This window comes from Athene cunicularia (assembly GCF_003259725.1).
Source record: "Athene cunicularia isolate RWA chromosome 5 unlocalized genomic scaffold, athCun1 chr5_part2, whole genome shotgun sequence".
Taxonomy (NCBI): domain Eukaryota; kingdom Metazoa; phylum Chordata; class Aves; order Strigiformes; family Strigidae; genus Athene; species Athene cunicularia.
The window spans coordinates 5,345,027-5,367,353 of NW_020799102.1; the positions used below are offsets into that span (position 1 = coordinate 5,345,027).

General features: G+C 38.5%; 1 protein-coding gene across 1 annotated transcript; it reads right to left on the reverse strand.

The window, feature by feature from the left end:
• HPS5 (HPS5, biogenesis of lysosomal organelles complex 2 subunit 2) lies at positions 1 to 21,444 on the reverse strand. Its single transcript, XM_026850439.1, has 23 exons — positions 21,388 to 21,444; positions 20,128 to 20,293; positions 19,593 to 19,703; positions 18,682 to 18,746; positions 17,878 to 18,070; positions 16,248 to 16,381; positions 14,771 to 14,986; positions 14,360 to 14,431; positions 14,039 to 14,127; positions 12,885 to 13,063; positions 12,501 to 12,659; positions 11,410 to 11,569; positions 9,240 to 9,363; positions 7,360 to 7,506; positions 6,461 to 6,535; positions 5,384 to 5,976; positions 4,231 to 4,354; positions 3,887 to 4,042; positions 3,224 to 3,343; positions 2,803 to 2,916; positions 2,357 to 2,463; positions 1,408 to 1,693; positions 1 to 961 (listed from the first exon to the last, which is right to left on the reverse strand). The coding sequence occupies exons 2-23, from the start codon at positions 20,233 to 20,235 to the stop codon at positions 901 to 903; spliced, it is 3,393 nt and encodes a 1,130-aa protein (XP_026706240.1). The 5' UTR covers positions 20,236 to 20,293; positions 21,388 to 21,444; the 3' UTR covers positions 1 to 900.
• Between the last annotated feature and the right edge of the window lie 883 nt (positions 21,445 to 22,327).

The window sequence follows — 22,327 nt, forward strand, 5'->3', positions numbered from 1 at the left end:
AAAAAAATTCTTCACCAAAAGGGTTGTCAAGCACTGGAACAGGCTGCCCAGGGAAGTGGTTGAGTCACCACGCCTGGAGGTATTTAAAAGACATGTAGATGTGGTGCTTGGGCATATGGTTTATTGGTGGAATTGGCAGTGTCAGGTTAAGGGTTCAACTTAAAGGTCTTTTCCAACCTAAATGATTCTGTGATTCTATGATTTTAATTCCCCTGTCCTAAGGTTTGTTGAAATATCACAACTGATGTCTGTAGTCATGTTGCACAAATAGATATGGGCAATTTAGAAATATCATGCTTAGATAAGTTCACTTAAGTTCTTCTGTTAATCAGCATTTTTAACCATTAATCCACTCCTGAAAAATATTTCCCTCCTGTTTTAAGAAGGAAATATTTTTGCTCAATTAATGCATTTCAAAGGAGCAAGATGAGTCCATATAATTTAAGAGAAAACAAGTATCAAAACAAGCACTTCTATAGTAACTTGAAAAAGTCAATGTCATTTACAGCACAATTAAACAAATATGGGCTTAGGTATTTCGGAGGAATGGCTTCTCATGTTTGCAAACAACCAACCAGAAGATTTTATACAGCATTATTTAATATGTAGGAGCTCATACAGACTTAGAAAATAAACTCAGGAATTTTCATCTCAGAAATCTGAGAGCTTAAAGGTAAATATTGTACTGTTTTAAGTTCCATAGTTCAAAATTTATCTCCAACAGAATAAGGAAGAACTGTCAACAGTTCCTGGTCAGATACCTTCCAGATGGAAACTGGCTTAATATATTTGAACTTTTAGACAGGAGTTCATTTCTTTAAAGAGTCTGTTAAGTTGAAGAGGCACTTTAATATACAGTCATTTCAGTAAAAATATTCCCAAAGTTTTCCAAGTTGTTTTCTATGCTTGCTGAGACCACAAAAACCGGTCACACCTTTCCAACATGGATTGAATCAGCGCTCTGTAATTAAAGCAAAAGGGGAAAAAAGTCAAACAGTAAAAAAAGCTAACAACAGAAAAAAAACAGTTTTGGTTTGCTTTTTGAAGAAGAGTTTGTCAAAAACATGATTGTATTTCAGAAGTAACATCACGGTATCACCATGCATGCCTTGTCTGGAAAGGGCAGGTGAGATCAGAGCCTCTGCAGGACTCAGCAAAACAGGTATTTCTTTCAGAGAATGTCCTTCACATACACCTGTCACATACAGTTTCCTGTTTCCTTATTTTCCATTTAAAGTGCCTGTGTTGCACAATACATAGCTCTTAATTAACAGAAAAGCTTTCAGCTGAGTTTAAAATCAGAGATAAAAAGTATATTTTATCTTCTTATTCAATGAAAAGAAGATTTAAAGCACCAAGACGATCCCTAATGAAGAGTGTGGACTTTCTGCTGACATACCATCTTACCTTTGCCTTTTCTCAGCAATTCTCAGTATTTCACACACACCAGTGAACCTCTCAGACAATTCTAGTGTCAAGCCACACTCCTGCAAGAGAGGCAAGGCACGATTTGGGCCAATGGCCTTTGCCAGTAGGAGTGCTACATTTTCCACAGTGACGCAGTCTGGGGAGCTGGGGCTACCGTTGCTGACAGCACTCCCGTTCTGTGGGCCATGGTGGTGGAAAGCTGTGCCGTGATTTTGTGCAAGATGCAGAAGAAACTTCCATTCTTCTATAGTCTCTGGAATGGAACCTAGATGTAAAATGTGTTGGTTACAGTATTTGTAAAACAAGGACTACTCTAAGCTACTTTTAAGTAAAGATACTTTTAAAAGGAAGCTGTTCTGGTTTCCTCTGTGAAGATTTAAGAAAACCAAGCATTATCAACGAGAAAATTCTGTACAGAAGTGTACTGCTACAACTGACTCAGTGTAAAGATTCGGTGGTGAACTACACACAAAGCTTCACAATACTTCAGTATTTAAGGCTTTGGTTTAAGTCAAGAGACAAAGAATTGTTTTATCTATCTTAGGGCTAGCAGGAATTTTCTTCTAAGCTCTGCCATGTGATACAATGCTTTGCCCACCATAACTTTGTGTGTGCACATGTAGTGGGGAGACTTTTGTGCTGTGCAGAATCTAGCTATTCCTCTATCTACAACACCAAGCTTAGCTTTTACTCCCAACTGATTAACAACTCTACATTTTCAAAGCATTTTCTTGCACAACTGAATCCAAAGTACAGTGTGAAGATACAAGTGTAACACCCATTTATGTGTTTAAATATGCTGCACTACACACAGTTAGTGCTACCAAAACACTTAAAACTAAAGTTCAATCCAACTTTGGACAGATCAGTAAATAAGAGCAGTTCCAATATTACAGAAGTCTGTTTACACAGTTTAAGACTCACTAACCATCTTCTCCATTCAACAGGTTCAAATCATCCAAATGAGCAATATTAGTAAAGGCTTCTAATCTTCTATCCAGCTCCAGACAGAGAAAAAGATATCCAGGCCAAAACCTTGAAGAAGAGAGTAAATATTTCCAGGAATCAAATATTCTTCAGTCTAAACTGAAGTCAACAATAATTAAATGCCCATTTAACCATCAGTTAAGACAGAATCAACTGAATTTATTGAATGCCAGAACTCAGTGCAGAATGAGGACATGGGGAATGCCCCTTTACCAAAAGGGGTATTTGGTACATTAAACTGTACACTCAATATTCACCCACAAAACAGGAAAAGTTTTCAAATAAAACCCCTCCAAGTAAGGAGCAGATGGGTGTTTTCATCTGTATCTTTTTGGGGTCAGAATACCAACTAACCAAACATCTAGAACTACCAAGCTTTCTTCTTACCCATGTGATTTACAGATGTCAGCCATCTTCTCTTTTGTAACAAAATCAGCTGGGAGTTTAATCAAAAGCAGAATGAGCTGGCTGTAGCCCCAGGTAAACAAATGTGATCGTGGCCTAGAAGATGAGAAATTCAGTTTTAAAGCATTAATGATTTTCTTCAGAACATCACATTCCCTCTACAAGAAAGGCAGGTATATGAAAAGAGAGAAGGAAAAATGAATGAAACACTGTAGTCTCTCTAGAGCAGTCACTCTGAAAAGCATTGCAGATAAAGTTATCTAACCCTTTGGTTGCTTCTGCTGAACTTTGCAACACGCAAAATACTCGAAGGATTCCATGTCATACAAAAATCTAAGCCAAAACCCTGCAGACCTGTTAAAACTTTTTGCTGCACTCAGGGCCTCAGACGAACCCCCTTTACCTGGGATTTCCTTCCGCATCCACAGTATTTGCTATTTGTGGTGCATCACGAGAAACTGCTAAGCACAACCAGTCCAGTCGTACAGATTCAGGCTGCAGAAGAGATCTAAGAAGAGATGACCTAGAAAACAAAACACACAGAAAAAAACCCTACTATTTTTAAATATACCAGATATGGAAAAGTAGACGTTGTGTCTGGACCAAAAAAAACCCCAAAAAACAACCAGATGTAAAATTAAAATATGGAAAAGCCTAGAATTATTTACATTTCTAGAAACTGAAGTGACTACAGAAAACCATCAAGTTCACAGGTTGAGTTCCCCCAGAGTTGTTTTGGGCTTTTTGGGGGTTTTTTTGTTTGTTTTTTAAATGCTGTCTAGCCTTGGCATACTGAACTGCAGGCTTAAGAACAAAAAAAGTCAGTACTATTCAAAGTAGTATTTAGAAAAGCCCTTTTAAAACTAGCATCTAATCTAACAAAAAAAAACCAGTCTGAAATCAATAAAACTGGCAGATTGACTTGGAATCTAATACTAAAGAACACCAAGCAGATAGATACATAAACAGTAAAAAAAAGCCCCCAAAAGTAAAAACTAATAAAAACCCCACACAGCTACATGATGAAGAGAGCAGACAGAAGAATAAGATTCTGTATTCTCTTTACCTTTTATCCTCTGGCTTTGATTTCACCAGACTATCTAAATATGCTAAAAAGTGAGCTGGATCATTCCTGCAAAGCTGTTTGATATCAGAAGGCAAAATAGAGGGGTAGAACTTGATCAAGGGCCGAAGAGCTATTTCCCCAAATTTTTCATAAAGCCTGGAGAGAAAGGATAAAAAAAAATTTCAGTACCAAACAGCAAAATTATAATTTTCCCAAGATAGTACTGAAAGGTGATCTCTTTGAAAGATTGTCAAACCTTCATGAAATCCGAGATGTACCAATTCCTGCTAGAAAGTTAAGAACACTGAAGAAGAAAAAAAAAAAAAATGGACTTGGCTACAAACCTTTGAGCATGTACCAGTAATAGTGGGCTGTCATCCCAAGGCCCCAGGTCATGCAGCTGTTTCAGTATTTTCAACATATCTTCATTTTCCATTGATAAAGCCACTGGACTATGACAAGTTAGTTCTGAAATAAATCAACACTTAAGTGACAAGCTATGGGCAAGGTTTTTTTCCCCTTAACACACACAGAGCTGTTGTTAAACATAGGGACTGAAGTTATCTCTACTTTCATGGAGCTCTCTAACAGTAGTAACAAGTGAACAGATCCTACTTGTTCATTTCATAGAAATCAACATTTGTGCTTACAGCCAATTACAATTATAAGATGATACAATTAAGGCAGGGAATAACATTCTTGATATAGTTTCCTTTTCTTGAGACTTCTGAGGAGGTAATTTTTCTCTCATGTGAAAAAGGATAGCCCACTGCAGGACGTATGGCTTCCTGAATAGAATGCAGAGGTGCATCAGTTTTCATATATTACAATTTGCTCTTAAAAGAAATGCACAAAGCAGAAGCTGAATGCAGAGAATAGATGAAGTTCTGTTTTTCCAATATAATCAGGAAACTTTGGTTCAATGAGGCCAAAGAGGCATCAAAATGATCAGAAAAGACTTTCCACAAAAATCCTAAGTGATCACAAGCCACTCATTTGCATGGCACTATCTACTCTATTCAGTTTTGTTTCACATTAACCACATTCCTCTACAAGTCAAATTTTCTGTTTCCAGTGCAAATACTGAAGCCCCTTCCCTAGCTTTTGCTTCGTTTCTAGACATATGATTCTAATTAAGATGTTTTTGTTCTTTGTAGCACACGTATTTGTTTTTAAATAGATCTGTTCTATAACCACTATAGTGTTCCACCAACAAGCTCCATATGAATAAAAAGGTTCATGATTGCAAAGTTGGGGAAGGGGAGGAACAACCTCTCCAAGGAGCCAGCGGCTCTTCTTTGGGGGAAAAACAAACCACCAAACAATACAAAAATGGAACAAAAACCTCCCCTACACCAACAATTCTCCCCCTCCCACACTATACCTGCAGAAGGAAAATTTGCAGACACACATAGGAGTGTCTTGAAGCTTTTTTCTCCCAGAGTCTTATTTTCTTTCTTATTTCAGTTTACTAGTAAGAATTTTTTCATTAGTTACCTTTCAATCCTGCGATGTATGTTTCCCATACATTAGGGCTGGTTGCATACATGGTTATAATACACTGCTTTAGTCTTTTTAAATCCAAAAGAAAGAAGTAGCTTTGCATAAACCTACAAGCCAAGGTCGACGAAGCTGCTAGTGGAAAACTTCCATTAGAACTTTCCTCAGCATCACCATTTCCACAAGAAAATACATGCAGCTCAAAACACAGTGTTGTCAACTCCGTGAGATCTTTCTGAACATCTGGTTCTATGACACATGGAGGAGACACTTGAAAGCTGCAGCCCAAAGGTCCCTTCATATCAGTACTATTTTCACACATGGTTTTGCTTACACAGGTTTCATCAGTGTAGGATTCCAAGATACTACTCTGTTCCTTGTCTACTGGGTCTCCACCACTTGGATCCAGTCGTAGGTTTTCCTCCAGGACTGTGCTCTGTTCTTCAGTACAAACAGTCTTGCTTTTCTTAATAGAGGAAGCAGAATGCTCTTTTCTGCCAAACCTTTCTTCTAGATAGACGAGCCATTCCTGTAAAACCCTTCTCATACACTGTGGTTCTAACAAAACCAGGGGATCCTGGAGTTTGGCTCTGCAGCATAAAAAAGAAGTTTGCTAAGTTGCTTCACAGTTATAAGATGCCACAAATGAAGTATTACATATCTTTTGTGTAACTCGGAGTATACCCCTAAACTTGACTTTGTTGATTGTTGGGTTTTGTGGTTTTGAGTTCAAAAAGAATTTAGGCTACTTACACTTCTTGTGTTTGACATCAGTACATCCTGAGTTCCCCAAGATTTCTTTCAGAATGGATTTTTGGTTTTGTTTTTTTAAACTACACTTGTAGTTAGGACAAAAGGTTAACACTGGAGTATTTAAGTAAGCTTTCAGTGGGTTTTGCCTGGTTTTAAATTGGGGGAACAAATCATTAACCTGATAAGATCCTTTCAGATCATGTTAATATACGTAAAATAACGCTCTGAACATCTCAGAATAAAAAAATAATTTTTTTTAAAAAAATCATTCTTATACAAAAGCCCAAGTATATCTATACACTAACAAGTTTCCCTGCTTACATAGCTTCTGCCGTTGCAGCCTTGAGATCTCTTAGAGGGTCCTCCTCTGGAAGCTGGCAGCTCTGTGGTTCTAACCTAGAAAAGCACATTAATTTTAGTCTTATCTGAAGTATTATCCTTAACAATTTAAGTGAGGATTTGCTCACGAATTTCCTCAAATTTATGAGGAACCAATATTAATTCCTTTATTAAAAAAATACAGAGCTTTCATTTCTAAAAAAGGAACAAGTCAACAGAAATTATGGATAAATTAGGCATGAAGAGTAACCAATATTTTTGTGGCCTTCTATAATGGCTTCTACTTCCACTACAACAGATTTCTTCAGGTACTGAATAAAAATCAGTATCATGCCACTATATGAAAGTTAGTCCAAAATGGTAAATTAGCAGATCATTGGAATATGAACTAACTTAGCTCTGCATTAACTGGCCAACCATTAAAGAAGTTCAATGTTTTATAACTATCATTATTAAAAAAACCCAACAACAAAAAACCACCCCAAAACAAACAGAAGGCAAAAAAAGACACATTTTTCAGAGATAAAGTGTTTACTCCCCACGCAGAAAGGACAGGAAATGAACTGCTGGACTCGTGTCCATAACTACAATGAGCATCACAGATACACAGGAGGATTGCTGAATACACTGTGTTCTTGTTCTTCAGTCATTACAGCACTGTGGAGACTGCATGCTCCACCACCCAGAAATGTTCACTGCCTAACCAGCTTCTAGGAACACAGTCAGGGAGAAGCACTGAAACCCACCACACTAATGAAGGCAGCTGGAAAAACAGAACGCTGAGCTCCTCGTTCTACTTGGAACGGTAGTTTTTCTTTAGGTTGTTATCCTCAGAACAGTCAGCAAATGCAATTGCTAAGTAAATGTGGTTTTGCACTCACTCTTTCTCTTCCCGTGGAGGTGCTACCAGATTAACAGTCAGCTCCCGCAGCTGCTCGTCATCCTTTGCTTCTTGCCTCCCTCTAGCGTCGGGACTTATATGAAGCGTGCCAATCTTTTCAGTAGTTTTGCGTACAAAGCTGGAAACGCTAGGAGTCAGAAGTTCAAATATTTAAAATTAGAAGTTCAAAACCGAACAAATCAAGCATTTTCTTTCCACTCAAACCATGATTTCAGAAACTTTATGAGCTGAAGAACTCTTGAGAAAAGGAGAGCAGTGATGATCAAGGACAATAAAACTAAGCTGCTGCTCAAAATTCATACTTCAGTCATAGTCCATACTTTCAGCGCAGAATAAAAACCTGAAGTATTTAAGACTTGGGGTTTTTGCTGCTGGAGAAACAGGATCACCTACTAATACTAGCACTTAGATTTCAACATGTATTTGTATGCAAATAAATGCAGATTGGCTGCATTGCATTTTAAAGCTTATAAACAGGAAGCATCATTAGGAAATTATGTCCCCCTTGGTGGTAAGAAACAGTTTTACAATATCCAAATTAATTCTTCACATTACAAAGCTCATTAAAATGTCCTTTCTGTGTCATCAATCCCTATCCCTTCAGATACCTTATTCAAGAGAAAACCCAGTGAACATACCAAAACCCAGTTATTTCTACCACTGCCATGAAGAGAACTATGTTATCAAGAATTGAACAGAAAAAACAGTTCCTTGCTTTCTGGCCAAAAACTAGTTTAAGATCATCAAGAAAAAAGAAGAAAGCAACCCTTTTACTTGTTTGCCAGGGAATATGGCATCTTTTGCTATACTGAGGTATAGAAGTTGAAGCTTGGTGCAGAAGAAAGGATTCAATTGTAGCAAAACAATTGGACTTCAGTGTATAGAAGGATTAAAGGTAAACTTTTAAAAATTAACTGTGAATGGATATTATTTTATTTAATTATAAATTGAATATAGAGAATTTAGTTCTCATTATTAGTAGAAACAATTATTGCTAGTAAAGTCCTAAAAACTGCTTATGGTTTAGAAAGAATTCAAAACAGTGTATGTACTCCTGGAAGTTATTTTGAGAGCCTCACACTAATGGTATCTGCTACGAATTTTTGTTGTGGGACATAATTCACATACCTAAGTGATCAAGAGAGGGTTACAAAATTTCCAGAACATCCTTATAGGCCAGCAACATTGTAGCTAAGAAACTAACATACAGAATTTTTTTCAAATTATGTATTTAACACCCTTTCCTTCATATTTCTTCCTCCTGTTTTTTTTAAAGCAAATTTTAAAATAGTATTTTGATTTCTGCATAAAAACTGACACTTCCATATTTACTTGCACCAGGTATTACCTTCCTTTATTTCATAAACATTGGGCAACTGATTAGATTCACTGAAAGGTGTGTGTGGGGAGATGGCAGAGCCTGTGGTATACTGTGCAAGCGTGCTTTAGCAATATCTAGCACGCTTTGAATATTTTAATATTTATCCCCAAGCAACATAAGAAGCCTTCACTCATTCATTTAAGTATCAGAAAAGCAAAATCACAAACCAATATTCAGTAAGTTTGCTTTAGCTACAAACCATGACCACAGTTTACAGGGTAACGTTAAACATTCTTAGTCATTTAAAAACTGAAGTTGAAATCTTGGCTCCACTGAAGTTAACAGCAGCTCTCTGGATTTTCATTAGATTCGAGATGGAGCCTTTCAACTGTCTAGCAAACTTGACTGCATCTACAGGGTTTCAGTTCAGATGTTACATTTTTGCAGAACAGAGTAAGAACTAAACCAGACAATGCTACAAATTCAGAGACGGAAAAGGAAAAGATGTAATGGATGAGTGAACCTGCTGCAAGTTTTACCTTTCTTTGACAGCTTGGAGAGAGACGAGAGGAGATGGGGAACGAAATGACAAAGGAATACTGAATGGGAGAAATGTCTCATTCCGGTCAGCCTCAACCGTCACAGATGCATGAGATACACTGTCTAACAAATGGAATTGAAATAAAGAGTCATGAAACAGTGGCCTGGCAAAAATGGAACAGTGAAACAAACTGCAAGTCACTAATTCATTAGTGGACAATCTGCATGCAATATTTTCCTACTTAATATTCAACAATGTGGGGAGCCAGGAAAGTGCTACTTGGTTTCAAGGGCCATTTTATTACTGACTCTGAACCTAGTAGGTCTGCTTTGTTAATAGTCTTTTGGCTCTGTAACAAGGCAAATAATAACCAACAGCTGTATGAAAACTATCTTCTAGAAGTAGACTTACAGTCCATTTAAGGGACAAAATTCTTGATTTAATCCCCTAACAAGTATTTAAACATCTAGGAAAAATAAGTATTGTGGCATACATCAATTCACACTGAACAACTTCCTGAAACCTAAATCACCTATGAACATACAGGAGTATCAGCCATGGTTAGGGTATAAGTCATCCTTTTATTTGAACAGACTTAAAAATATAACTAAGCCCATAGCTCTCTGGCTTTTGATAAGAATCACAGAAAACACAGAATCACTGACTATTTCCTTTTTACTCTTATATCCCTAACATTATCTACAATGTGTTTTGATTAATCATTTCCTGGTATAAACAGACACTGTATCTTTAAGTGATCTAAATAGAAGAAAAAAAAAAGATTCTTTTAAGTAAGGATGACACTGCATTTTGCAAGTCAGCACTATCTGCACTGTTAAGAGGAAAAGATGCTATGCTGTTACAGAAATTCTACAACAGACTCTACAGTCTCTTTAGACAGTGCCTAAAGGTCACGATTTTGTGATTGCTCGTAAATAAGGCTGCTTTTGTTCATTATGCAGATTAGAAATCTAAAGCTTATGACATCTTACGTAAATGCGAGCAGGAAGACACTAAGTCCGTTTCTCTTAAATATCAAATGAAGTACATGTGCTTCAAGAAGCATCTAGAACTTCTCTGCTCTGAAATAACCAGTAAATTTGTTCTTTCTTGTTGAACAGACCTTTTTGCTTCTGACGTTCAAAACTTACATCACTTCATTTTATTTTTAATATTGGAAATTACTCACTTCCTTCCAAGTTTTCCCACTTGTTTTAATGGTGATGTAGGTAGAGGCGCATGCAAACATAAGTGCTACAAACAACATGTAGTTTATCAGGACAACACTACTCACAAGTAGGGGAGTAAATGCTAGTGTCTATACTCTCCCTTGCCAGTGGCTTTTGTATTTCTCCAATAAAGCATCCCGATTATGTTCATCCTCAATCATCATCTACTCTTTGCAAAAGCTAAAAAGGACCCTTTTCTTTGGAAAGCCTCTCTACCATAGCAAGAACTAAGGCAGCTCCTCATCATCCCAGGTTTCTCCATCCCCTCCTAATCCCAACCAGAGCAGAGAACAAGACCCATTACTGTCTCACTCCAGCTTTCATCCCATGACAGATATTTGTTAGGAAATTAAACAAGCTCCCTGGATGGTCTAAACATTAGTTATTAACAACTCTATCATCCCTATCCTAATGTTTACACGTGTAAGAGATAATCCCCTTTACAAATGAAACCCTGCAAGAAAGTTAAGAACACTTATCACAAGCCTACTGTTTTCCCTAAGGAAATATAAAGCCAGAGCCAGGATTAAGAAATTCTTTTCTAGAACAAATGTAACTGGAAGAATAGCAGCAGCAAACAAAACTCATTCAAAGCTCAGTTAACACTGACATAGCAGTAATACCACGATTCTCTCAGCTGACTGAACTACATGTGAGTGAGGGGAGAACTGAGTGAAGTCCCAGCTTGGTAATGGACCTTTTATTTTGTTTCTCTGAAATTTGTTTGCTTTTAAGCTTGGATTTCTGTGGAGCTAGCATTGCACCCCAATGTTTCAAGGAGCTTGACTGGAAGGTGGGGTGACTGTGTTCCCAAATTAGAGGATTTAATCATGGATAACTGGACAGTAGAAAATAAGAGCACAGAGCCAACCCAACGTAATTCTCGTAGAATAAATAAAAATTGCACCCAAATAACATCTTTTCATTAAGAAAAATTACCAAGTTCTACTTGTTCATCTTCCTGGTGTGCAGGAAATTCTTTAAGTCGTTCATCTTCTGAGAATGTTTGACTGTGGAGAGAACATGAATCTTCATCTGACTGGCTGCCTCTTCGACTGATAACACGATATATTCCAGAGTCTAAGACACTGAAGCTTTCCTGTCAGACAATGGAGAGGAGTTAAATGTTGTACAAGTTGTGCTTCCTCGTTAAACTTCCTGCAATGAACTCAACCAACCATACCTACACAAATAACTTCACAGCACTTCATAATTCAGTGTCTGAAAAAGCCCTACATAACAGCATATTTTTGACACATTCTGTATTCTTTTTGCTGGTTAACCATACCCAGCTAGCACAATTATGGACACTGCAAAACTATTCAGTTTCAGGACAAATGTACATTCTTTTGCTCATGGTCAGTCTATGTAGTTTACTTTCCCATCTGCTAATGAAAAAACTTGTCCACCACATCAAGATGGAATTTACATTACTTTGGTTTTTAAACTTTACTTTTTAAACATTTTTAGTGAAAGCAGTAGCTGATATATTTTATTAGCTATGAAATACTTCCCCTTCCTTGAAAAGCTGCTGGGAAACCAAGACAATACCAAGCAACTGTACATGTAAAAGAATATTAGAAATATGCTTTGATTTTTATTTTTTTTTTAGAACTTTCTGTTTAAGCTTCAGAGTGAAACAATTTTTTAAATAGGGCTAGGATAGTTCTGAGCATTCAGACATTCAGTTTCCACCACATAATACCACAGTTACAATCAAGATGACCTTTACTGAAGCATATTAAGACGGTAAGCTCAACTGTGGAGAAAGCCTTCTTCATCAGTCTTTGTCCACATCTCAAGCATTAGCCACAAAATAATACGGAAAAACGGTAGAGACCTGAGAGCTTAAAGAATCCAGGTAGTAGTATTTCATACCTCTACCCCATCTAATTTTAGAAAGAAGTGTTATCAGCTACAGTAGACACGGTAAAAACAAAAGCTTCATCTTCAAAGTGAGCAATGAGATGATTCTAAGCCATAAAGATAAAATCTGCAGGTATCATTTTTGGCACTACCAATGCACGTACATGAGATGAAATACTGCTCCTTCTACTGCTGCAGGCAGAATCTGGAGGTTCCAATTTTGAAATTAGTTCTTCCAGTTGTGTAATGAGATCTTGTTGGGTTGAGGCATCCAGCTGAGACTTTAAATGCTCCAGCTTGTCTACAGGCAAATTTTTTCTTGCCTAAAAGCACACAGTGAAACAGACGCATTATTATTTTAATGCATATGTGAAAAGCAAAAAGGTACCATATATGCAGGCTAATTTTAATCCTAGAAATATATTGTTTAGAAGACTTTTTTAAAACTCCAAGAATATCCATCTCGGAAATCTACATAACTTAATGGAAGAGAGGAGAACAGAAACAGTGAAGTTCCATTACATGTTTACGAAGAGGTATTTACTTACTCTGCAAGAAATAATTGAATTTTGGAAGAGACAACAGACCCTGGCAGCAAGGGTCCAGAACCCTCTTCTTATCAGACGTTCTATGCAGCGGTCAATCACCAGAAGGGAGAGGTGCACAACTTTTCCATTTGTATGCAAACAGAACAACTCACTTTTGTAAACTGCAATATCCTGAATATCTGCAAAACGAGATGCACAAAAGTATCTAAAGGATCAAAATTGTTAGACAACATTCCTTTCTGTTCCTGAAAGGTGGTGAAAACATATTTCCCATCTGAATGCAAATGCATGCAAAGGCCTAACACACTGTAGCACAAGCAGCATGGGAAAAAAAGAACACTGAAGAGTGCTAAGCTAACATCTAGCAACTATAAAGCACAGTTAAAGTATCAAAACTTTCCAGAGCTGCATTTCTAGAAAGCATTCAAAAAAATACACTGAAGTTACCAAAAAGTTTCCTTTTCCTCTGAAGGGGGATGAAAAACTAAAGACTGATAAGGATGAGAAATACATCATTGTTAGCTTTGAAGCAGAAGGAAAACATTTGGTAGTAAAAAAACACTTTGATCTTTCAGCAGTTTTCAAATGAAATAGTTATGTTATATGCAAACACTCCAGGACAAATGCATTGGAAACTTAACATCAAAAGGCAGGGAGAGAAGAGGAAAGAAGGGATGGCCTGACAATGACTCTAGGACTATGTCTATAACCATACACACAAAACTGTTTATAAGGACTCACTCCCCTGCCAAATAAGTACGTCCCCTGGCTCCAATTTAGACAGGTGTTAGAAAATTAAGCTTTCAGCAGCCAGGTTATCCTTCACGGGACACCTGACAGGAAAACTGAATAAACAGAAATGAGGAAAGGCTACTGCAGGTTATTACCTCTCACTATTTGATTACTGTATTTTAAGATTCTCTCCACCACATTCTTTTCTCAAGCATGTTTTCAGAATTACAGAGGGAGGTGGTGGCAGGAGGTGGCAGGGAGAGGGTTAATATTCAATAAACAGATGATAAGTTAAAAATTTTCTGATCAGTGATCTGCAATCCAGCAGAAATTAAGCTTGAAAAGGCACTATGTTAGGCAAGAACTTCAGAACTGACAAACATAACAGACAATATTACAAAGCAAAGATTCTTAAAGTTTACCTTTTACTTCACTCCACAGTAAGACCTGAACACTTTGAGGAAGAAAAATATAAATGCCTCTTTCTGTCCAGGTCATCACACAGTGCTCACTGCAAGCAAAGCAGACGTTAACAGTACAAGTTAGTTGTGGTGATCACTACAAAATACACGGGGATGGCATGAACTTAAGTATAGCAAGTGAGAAGTGGAACAGTCATTTAGCATGATACTTGGAAAATTCTTACGCAAAAAGATGAAGTTGATAATACAAGTTAGAAGAATACACAACTTTTTTATTTTTAAGTCTATTTATCAGCAGGAAGCTATGCTGAAAATACTCACGTCAAATACAGTAGCTTGGGGAAAGATAAAGATTGTGGAGAGCAACTGGAACTAGTATAATGAGGATCCATTCTGTAAAGTAAAATTATTATCCATTAGAAGCATAACTACAATCTTATCACTGTCTCAATATGATATTCTTAACCCTGTAAATACAAGGCTGGCTTAAATAAACAGACTTATGACAGCAGCACTTGTGGCAGTCACACAGGCATAACTGCAGAATCAAGGTTTTAGCGTTTCTGATATCTCAACTACTGGTTTCTGTTATTAGAGAAGACTGTAGTGACAACTAGGATTAATGTTTGAGTGCACTAGAGTTTATTTAATCTTCTCAGCATTAATGTAGTTCTTTTCAGCTAGTCTAGAAGTCCCAAGCAAGTTTATCACTGATAACACTCATACTTCTACCTGAGAGTAACAACAGGGAGAGGCGGTGAGGAGAGCAGCTGCTTGAACTGATGTGTGCTTTGCACTTCCCCATCAAAGTTCACCTCCCACATCCTTGAGCCAGGTCGTGCACAATATATTAACGGCTGCTGATTCACACTGTTTTTTCCAACAGGGAAGAAGCATGCTCCAAACTGTCCATCTCTCTCTTTATTACCAATTTTCCAAAACTTCTCTCTAGTGGAAAAACACATAGTTGTTAAGGCAGCTTTAATAAAGGCTCTAATTAATTTTAAGTTTTTCTTGAAGAATAAAACCACTAAATACTAGATGCTGAATTGGTTTTGGTGCTTAAAAAAATAATCTGTAATGAGTATGATAAAGCCTGCATAAACTTTATAAAAGACAGGATGCAGAAATACTCATTAGTTTAAATGAATGCTCAGATCATGGTTTTTTTCCAGCAGAAACAGTCAGTCAACCTGGTGATGGGAAGGTGATGGTGCAAATGATCCCAGAAACCACTTCCAATTACATGAAAGATAAGATGGTGATTATGGACAGTCAGTGTGGATTTATGAAGGGGAAATCATGTTAATAGGCCTCTGCAACAGAATGACTGGCTTGATAGATGAGAGGAGAGCAGTGGATGTTGTTTATCTCGACTTCCGTACAGCTTCTGACACTGCCCCCACTAGTATCTTCACAGACAAACTGAGGGACCATGGGCTAGACAGACAGACATCCATAAACACAAAGTCCTGCACTGGGGGAGGAGTAACTCCAGGCACCAGTACAGGCCAGCTGGCTGGAAAGCAGCTTTGTAGAGAAGGACCTGGGGTCCTGGTGAACAACAAGATGACCGTGAGCCAACAACCCGCCCTTTTGGCAAAGGTGGCCAACCGTCTCCTGGGCTGCCTTAGGAACTGTTGCCAGCAGGTCAAAGGAGATGATCTCTTCCCTCTTCTCAGCACTGGTGAGACATATCTGGAGTGCTGGGTCCAGTTCTGGGCTCCTCAGTACAAGAGAGATAGGGACATGCTATAGCAAGTCCAGCAACAGGCCACAAAGATGACTAAGGGATTGCAGCACCTGCCTTACAAGAGGCTGAGAGAGGCTGGGCAGCCTGGAGCAGAGAAGGGGGGAACGCATCTGATCCCACATGTAGAAATATCTGATGGGGGAGTATGGAAGACAGAGCCAGACTACTCTCAGTGGTGCCTGCTGAAAGGATAAGAGGCAATGGGCACAAATGAAAATACAGGCAATGCCATTTCAACATAAGAAAAATCTCAGTTATTGTGAGGGTGGTGAACCACTGGCAAAGGTTGCCCAAAGAACTTGTGGAGTCTCCATCCTTGGAGATGCTCAAAACCTAACTGGACACAGTCCCACACAATCTACTCTACGTGTCTCTGCTTTGAGCAGGAAAATTAGACTAGATGATCTCCAGAGGTCACTTCAAAGTCCAATATTTCACAAGTAAAATATAACTTGCCTCTCGGTATCACACAAATAAGTGCGTGTAAGTGAAGATATGAGCAGTCTTCCATCCAAATAATCAAGCTGAACAACCCGAGAATCTACAGTGGTTATAATCTGAACAGGAAACATCACAAAAGTAGCAGCAGCCTACAGTTAGAAAGAAAAAAAGAAAAACATACTGGGCATCAGTTCAAAGTAAAGATTATTTCATTAACTTAAAATTGCAAAATTCAGAAGAGACTCATGTATGCTATGAATATACATCATAAAACAGAGCAGTTCCTTTCTTCTCCCTCCTTTACAAAACAAGGCTTCAATGCTTAGAGGCACAGAAGTCTAAATCCCCCTTTTCCAAAAACCATTATTGAAGGTTTAAGAAAAAAAAAAAAAAATCATTTCCCTGTAGCATCCTGACATTTCTTTAAAGAGTGTGTTTTCCATACATTAAGAGGGGGTTTTATGCTTGCTTTTGTATGCTTTGCGCTTTTGGCAATTCACTCAATTCTCCCCACAGGTACTTTCAGCCAGCAAACAGTTTTATGGAGACAGATCTGAGCAATTACTCAATACAAAACAACCTTCCACCAGATTTAGGCGATTTACATAAACTCACTTTCTCTATTACCCTACAGCAAATTACCCAAATACTATTTATTATACAAGTGTCTCAGTCTGCATGGGTGGCAGAACAAAGTCAGACAGACTTCTTATAAGAAACTACTGGGAACTGCACTCAAATTCTCTAGCAGACAGTCACCATTTTTGTCAGCTTAAAGCCGCTTCCTTTGTTAGGAGTGTGACATGAGAGATAGAACAGTCCGATTCCTTTACCAGGCGTGAGCAGACACATATTCCATGGGCCTAGCCCTTCTCTCCTACCCACCCCCCTCCCTTTCCACAGCTGAATTTTCTGACTTTCTTTAAATGATACTTTTAGTCTTTTTAGTCTTGCTACTTTTAAATCAATTTCCTGTAAAAATATTTCAAGAGGGTTAGAAGGAAGCTGGAGGAATACACCTGTTTCCAGGTCATGCTCCTTCTTACAGATTAGAAGAAAAGGACAATGTAATGTTAAAACTTGAACACTCAGGGGCTAGAAATCAGGCTGGTATCATTACACGTGTGTCCTTTGCATAAAATGTAATGGATGCAAGCTTGACATGCACCTACCATTTATTTTAACTAATCCACATCTTTAAGAATGAGATTATCCAGACAGAACCAAGCAAAATCTGAGTCTGCAATCGCCCTTTCTCGGACCAACAGCTGAGCTGAGGACTAAAACACACAGCTGAACCTGTAGCTGGAGTCTGTGGAATCCAACAGGCTCAGAAACACCAAGACCCTAGACTTGGATATTTGCAAATTCCAAGAGGAAGAAGCTCGGCCAGTTTTTAATTCTGTATATTTGAAAGCATTTTTATGTTACTAAAATAGCTAAAAGAGGGGGTCAGGGAAGTTCATGGGTTAGGATTTCTATTGTTGTCTCAGGAGACTGGTTCTTCATCCCAACAGTCAAAGCTACCAGAACTTCACCAGCTGGCAAGTCTTCCTCTGTTCTACTTCACTAAAATCAACACAAAGATTCCACACATCATCCCCTATGAAGCTCTTCATCTCAAACAAAGGATGCGACATTTTACCTTCCCTTGTTTCGATGTGTTAATCTTGATGGCTGATACTTTTCCCACATGATCTCCTACAAAAACACGCAGGGCAGCTGTATCCCAACACAGAGCTGTGACTTTTCTGCCCTTATGCTCAGAGGAAACATAAATCCGTTCTGGCTTCCCACGACGTTCCTGATTCAGCTCCCAGACTACTACAAGACCTTGGCTACAACAATTAAAAAAGAAAATACATTTTATCACTGATAAAACATTAGAAGATTTAGTTTCAAAGATGAGTTATTCCAAAGAAACAGAAAATCTAAACAAAGCAGCACATCTCAGAGCTGGCTGTGCTTGAGGTTGCATTCTTTCAAGAAATGTCACATTCTTAATTTTGAAGAGGACTAAGTGTCCTTCCTTGGATTACAATGTATCAGCAGCTTTGTTTGGAAGGCTACTCTCACGTTTACTGGAACTGCCAGTGAGGATGCAGAAAATAAGCATTTACATGGATGGTAAACAATGTAAATGGTATTAACTACCAATCTCACTCTGCCAAGTTAAGGAAGATATTTCTTCTATGCTGAAAGGTATCAGACACATTTATCATCATAACTTCACATGAATTAGCTCTCCCATAGATGTTCTGTTACAGAAATAATACTTATTCTGGCACAGTTATTCCAGAAACAAAAAGTTAACTGTCTGTGCAGAGAAATATTCTGTAGGGTTAATCCCCTGTCCCCCTCCAAATTCCCAGAAGATACCAAAGTCTGAAACTTAGAAGCTACTTAAAAATATTTATCCAGCATTCATGTTTGTGAGTACATCACTCACCTGGTGGCCACAGCAACATAGTCTTCATCATGCAAGCAACAGGCAACTCGGGAAATGGCACCTTCCTGAAAGCAATTATGGGAGTAAGTGCAGGTGAAAGTTGTTCTTGTGCTGCCTTTACCACTACACAACTTTTATCCTTAAGACATAAACCAGATTCATGTCAACAGCTGCTACCACTTTGTTGTGATGTGGTGTTTCGTTGTCGTCATTTGGTCTTGTTTGCAAACACTGAGCTTACTCTAAAAAGATGCAGCTGACAATACAACAACATCAAGAGAAATGATTGCAATTCATTCTCTAACTTGGAAAACAGAGAAATCATTCTCCTGTCCTCATACCTATGAGGCTGTTTTGCCAGAACTAAGTGTGATGCTCCCAACCTTAAAAAAAAAATGGATACATTCATGTTATGGTGGGAGCAGCAGTGGCTCCCAGGAAATAGCATCTGGCTGTAAAAACAGCCAACCCTGTTCCATGACCTCTTTCAGCAAAAGCAAGCCAGCCTAATTTTTTCTTTGCTTATCCAGGTAGTTCATAGTTAGGACATCCAAACATTGGTAGTTATCTACACGTGAGTTGCTCTGGTTTCATATTCAAAGTTTTCTTCTAACTCTTTAATATTCAGGTGACTGTTGTTGCTGTTAAAATTAAGAATTTGAAAAACAAAAGTCTGACCCTCTCAAGTAATTTTTTTCACACCTCATGAAATCTATTACACCACACACTTTGGGGATACACTCCAGTACCACAACCTTTTTTTAAATGGAGGAGTCCAAAATGTCACCTTATTTAGACAATGCAGCAAGCTGAAAATGTCCATTGACTCAATAAAAATAAAAATTGAAAAAATTACTCTTTTCCAGTTCCATTTTCCCTGGCAATTTTTGTATAGAATTTTTTACCCTTACCTTATGAGTGAGAAAGAGTCTTTGCTTCCAACCATCTTTCTGTATAAGGTTCAGTCCTCCTCCTGAACTGCCAAGAGCTAGCCATCTCTTCGACACATCTATACATGTGCACTGAAGGAATCAAAATCAAAATGCATGACATGCTGCTAGTCAGTACTAATAACATTATCTTTTTCTTGCATGTTATTTTTTAAAGGCTTCACTGTTTGCCAGCTGTGTGTGCCACTCCTGAAACACTGGCAGTACAGTCATCAAAGATACCAGAACAGCACATTCTGCAATTGGAGTAAACAGTATAAAAGACAACAACTGTGTAAGGCTGTATCATTGAAGAGAACACACAAAGAGTAATAGGATCCTCTGTCTTCACTTCTCCCAAAGTGCTTCTCCCCCATAAACTAGCATGCACACACCCAAAACGAACAAGATGAATCCTGTGCAGTAATCAGATAATAAACCAAATAAGGTCATTATTTGAATTTAAAAAAAAAACCACAAAAAAAACCCCAAACACACCCAAACACCACAAACTCACCTTCAGACGACTAGAATCAAGCCTAAGTGCAGAAAGCAACGGATCCAAACATTCAAACTCTGCCAAGACATGATTGTAAGAGTCTGGAATTATTGGCACAGAGGCCATTGACACAGCTAGCACTACTCACTCACAGGTGCATTACAACTGCAGCTTTTAGCTGTACCTGCCAAAAATAAAGTTCTTGATTAGTTCACTTTTTAGTATCACATCTGTTTTTCTGTGTTTAAAGAAACACAAAACATCTTCCTGTTCAAAGAGCATCAAGTTTCAGTTTGTCAAAAAAGCCCAAGGGCTGCAAAATTAGACCCTTGCTTCATTTAGGAGAATTTTTTGTTGAAGTTAATTTCAGAAAACTTAACCTACCAGGCACCAACCTTGGAAATATTTAAATTGTAGTTATATGATATGTTCTGTCTACCTATGGAAAAAGCCTTGTTTTATGGTAAAATGCACTTTCCCCCACAACATGCACTCTTGATTTAAAACTAATTTTCTCAAGAAAAATATTTAGCATTGGTATTTTATACCTACATCATCCCTCTCTTCCAAAACTAAATTTAAGGAGTATTATCCTCAACTCATAAAAATTTAGACTTAACTGTATTTGTGCATTTTTCATACTACTATACATAATCATGCATAAACTATCCTTTCCACAGTACCTTCTTTCCAGCATACAAGATAGATAACTGAGTGAAAACCAAGAATAGTTATCAAAGTTGCAACCTCGTGTATTTTCCCTAAACAGCACATACTTTTAAAGAATCTCTTGTTTTAGACCTGTATGTTGCTTAAAAAAAACCCAAACTCGTCACACTTCATACTTAAGGCTCTGAATTTCTAAATGTTTAGCATGTAATCGCATAAATTAAATAATTCCCTCCCAGAAATACTAGCATGTGAAACCTTACATTTCCTTATAAGAAAAGCAAATGCCTACCCTCACGAGGCACTAGGAAAGATATGCATTTAGCCAGAGTGACTGAAAATTATTTCTTAAAAATTTTAAGACGTTTTTGAGAATTTTTAATTTATGGGATTTAGGAAGGACTCTAGCCCAGAGACTAGACCATCTCTAATGACTAAGAAAAGACTAGCTTGTTCTGGATATATTTTGTCCAGAAAGACACCTTAATGCCCGTTTTACACACTCCGTAGTAAGGAAGGTCGCAGATAAACAAAGCCAGCCTGAGATTCAAAACCCCTTCTCAGAACTCGGCCCCTGACAAACAGCAGCGGCCTCGGCGTCTGACCTACCTCCGGACCCCGCTGCCCGCTCGCCAGCCTCCAGCCCAAAAGAAGAAACACACACACACACACACACACACACACAGACACACACACACACACACACACACACACACACACACACACACACACACACACACACACACACACACACACACACACACACACACACACACACACACACACACACACACACACACACACACACACACACACACACACACACACACACACACACACACACACACACACACACACACACACACACACACACACACACACACACACACACACACACACACACACACACACACACACACACACACACACACACACACACACACACACACACACACACACACACACACACACACACACACACACACACACACACACACACACACACACACACACACACACACACACACACACACACACACACACACACACACACACACACACACACACACACACACACACACACACACACACACACACACACACACACACACACACACACACACACACACACACACACACACACACACACACACACACACACACACACACACACACACACACACACACACACACACACACACACACACACACACACACACACACACACACACACACACACACACACACACACACACACACACACACACACACACACACACACACACACACACACACACACACACACACACACACACACACACACACACACACACACACACACACACACACACACACACACACACACACACACACACACACACACACACACACACACACACACACACACACACACACACACACACACACACACACACACACACACACACACACACACACACACACACACACACACACACACACACACACACACACACACACACACACACACACACACACACACACACACACACACACACACACACACACA

Excerpts from the sequence above, each read along its gene's own strand:
- HPS5 (XM_026850439.1), bottom strand. The coding sequence starts at position 20,235 with ATGGCCTCTGTGCCAATAATTCCAGACTCTTACAATCATGTCTTGGCA. Across the intron at positions 4,043-4,230 it reads TTACTGGTACATGCTCAAAG|GCTTTATGAAAAATTTGGGG; the intron begins GTTTGTAGCCAA and ends CTTTCTCTCCAG. Across the intron at positions 1,694-2,356 it reads CCTGTTGAATGGAGAAGATG|GTTCCATTCCAGAGACTATA; the intron begins GTTAGTGAGTCT and ends TTTTACATCTAG.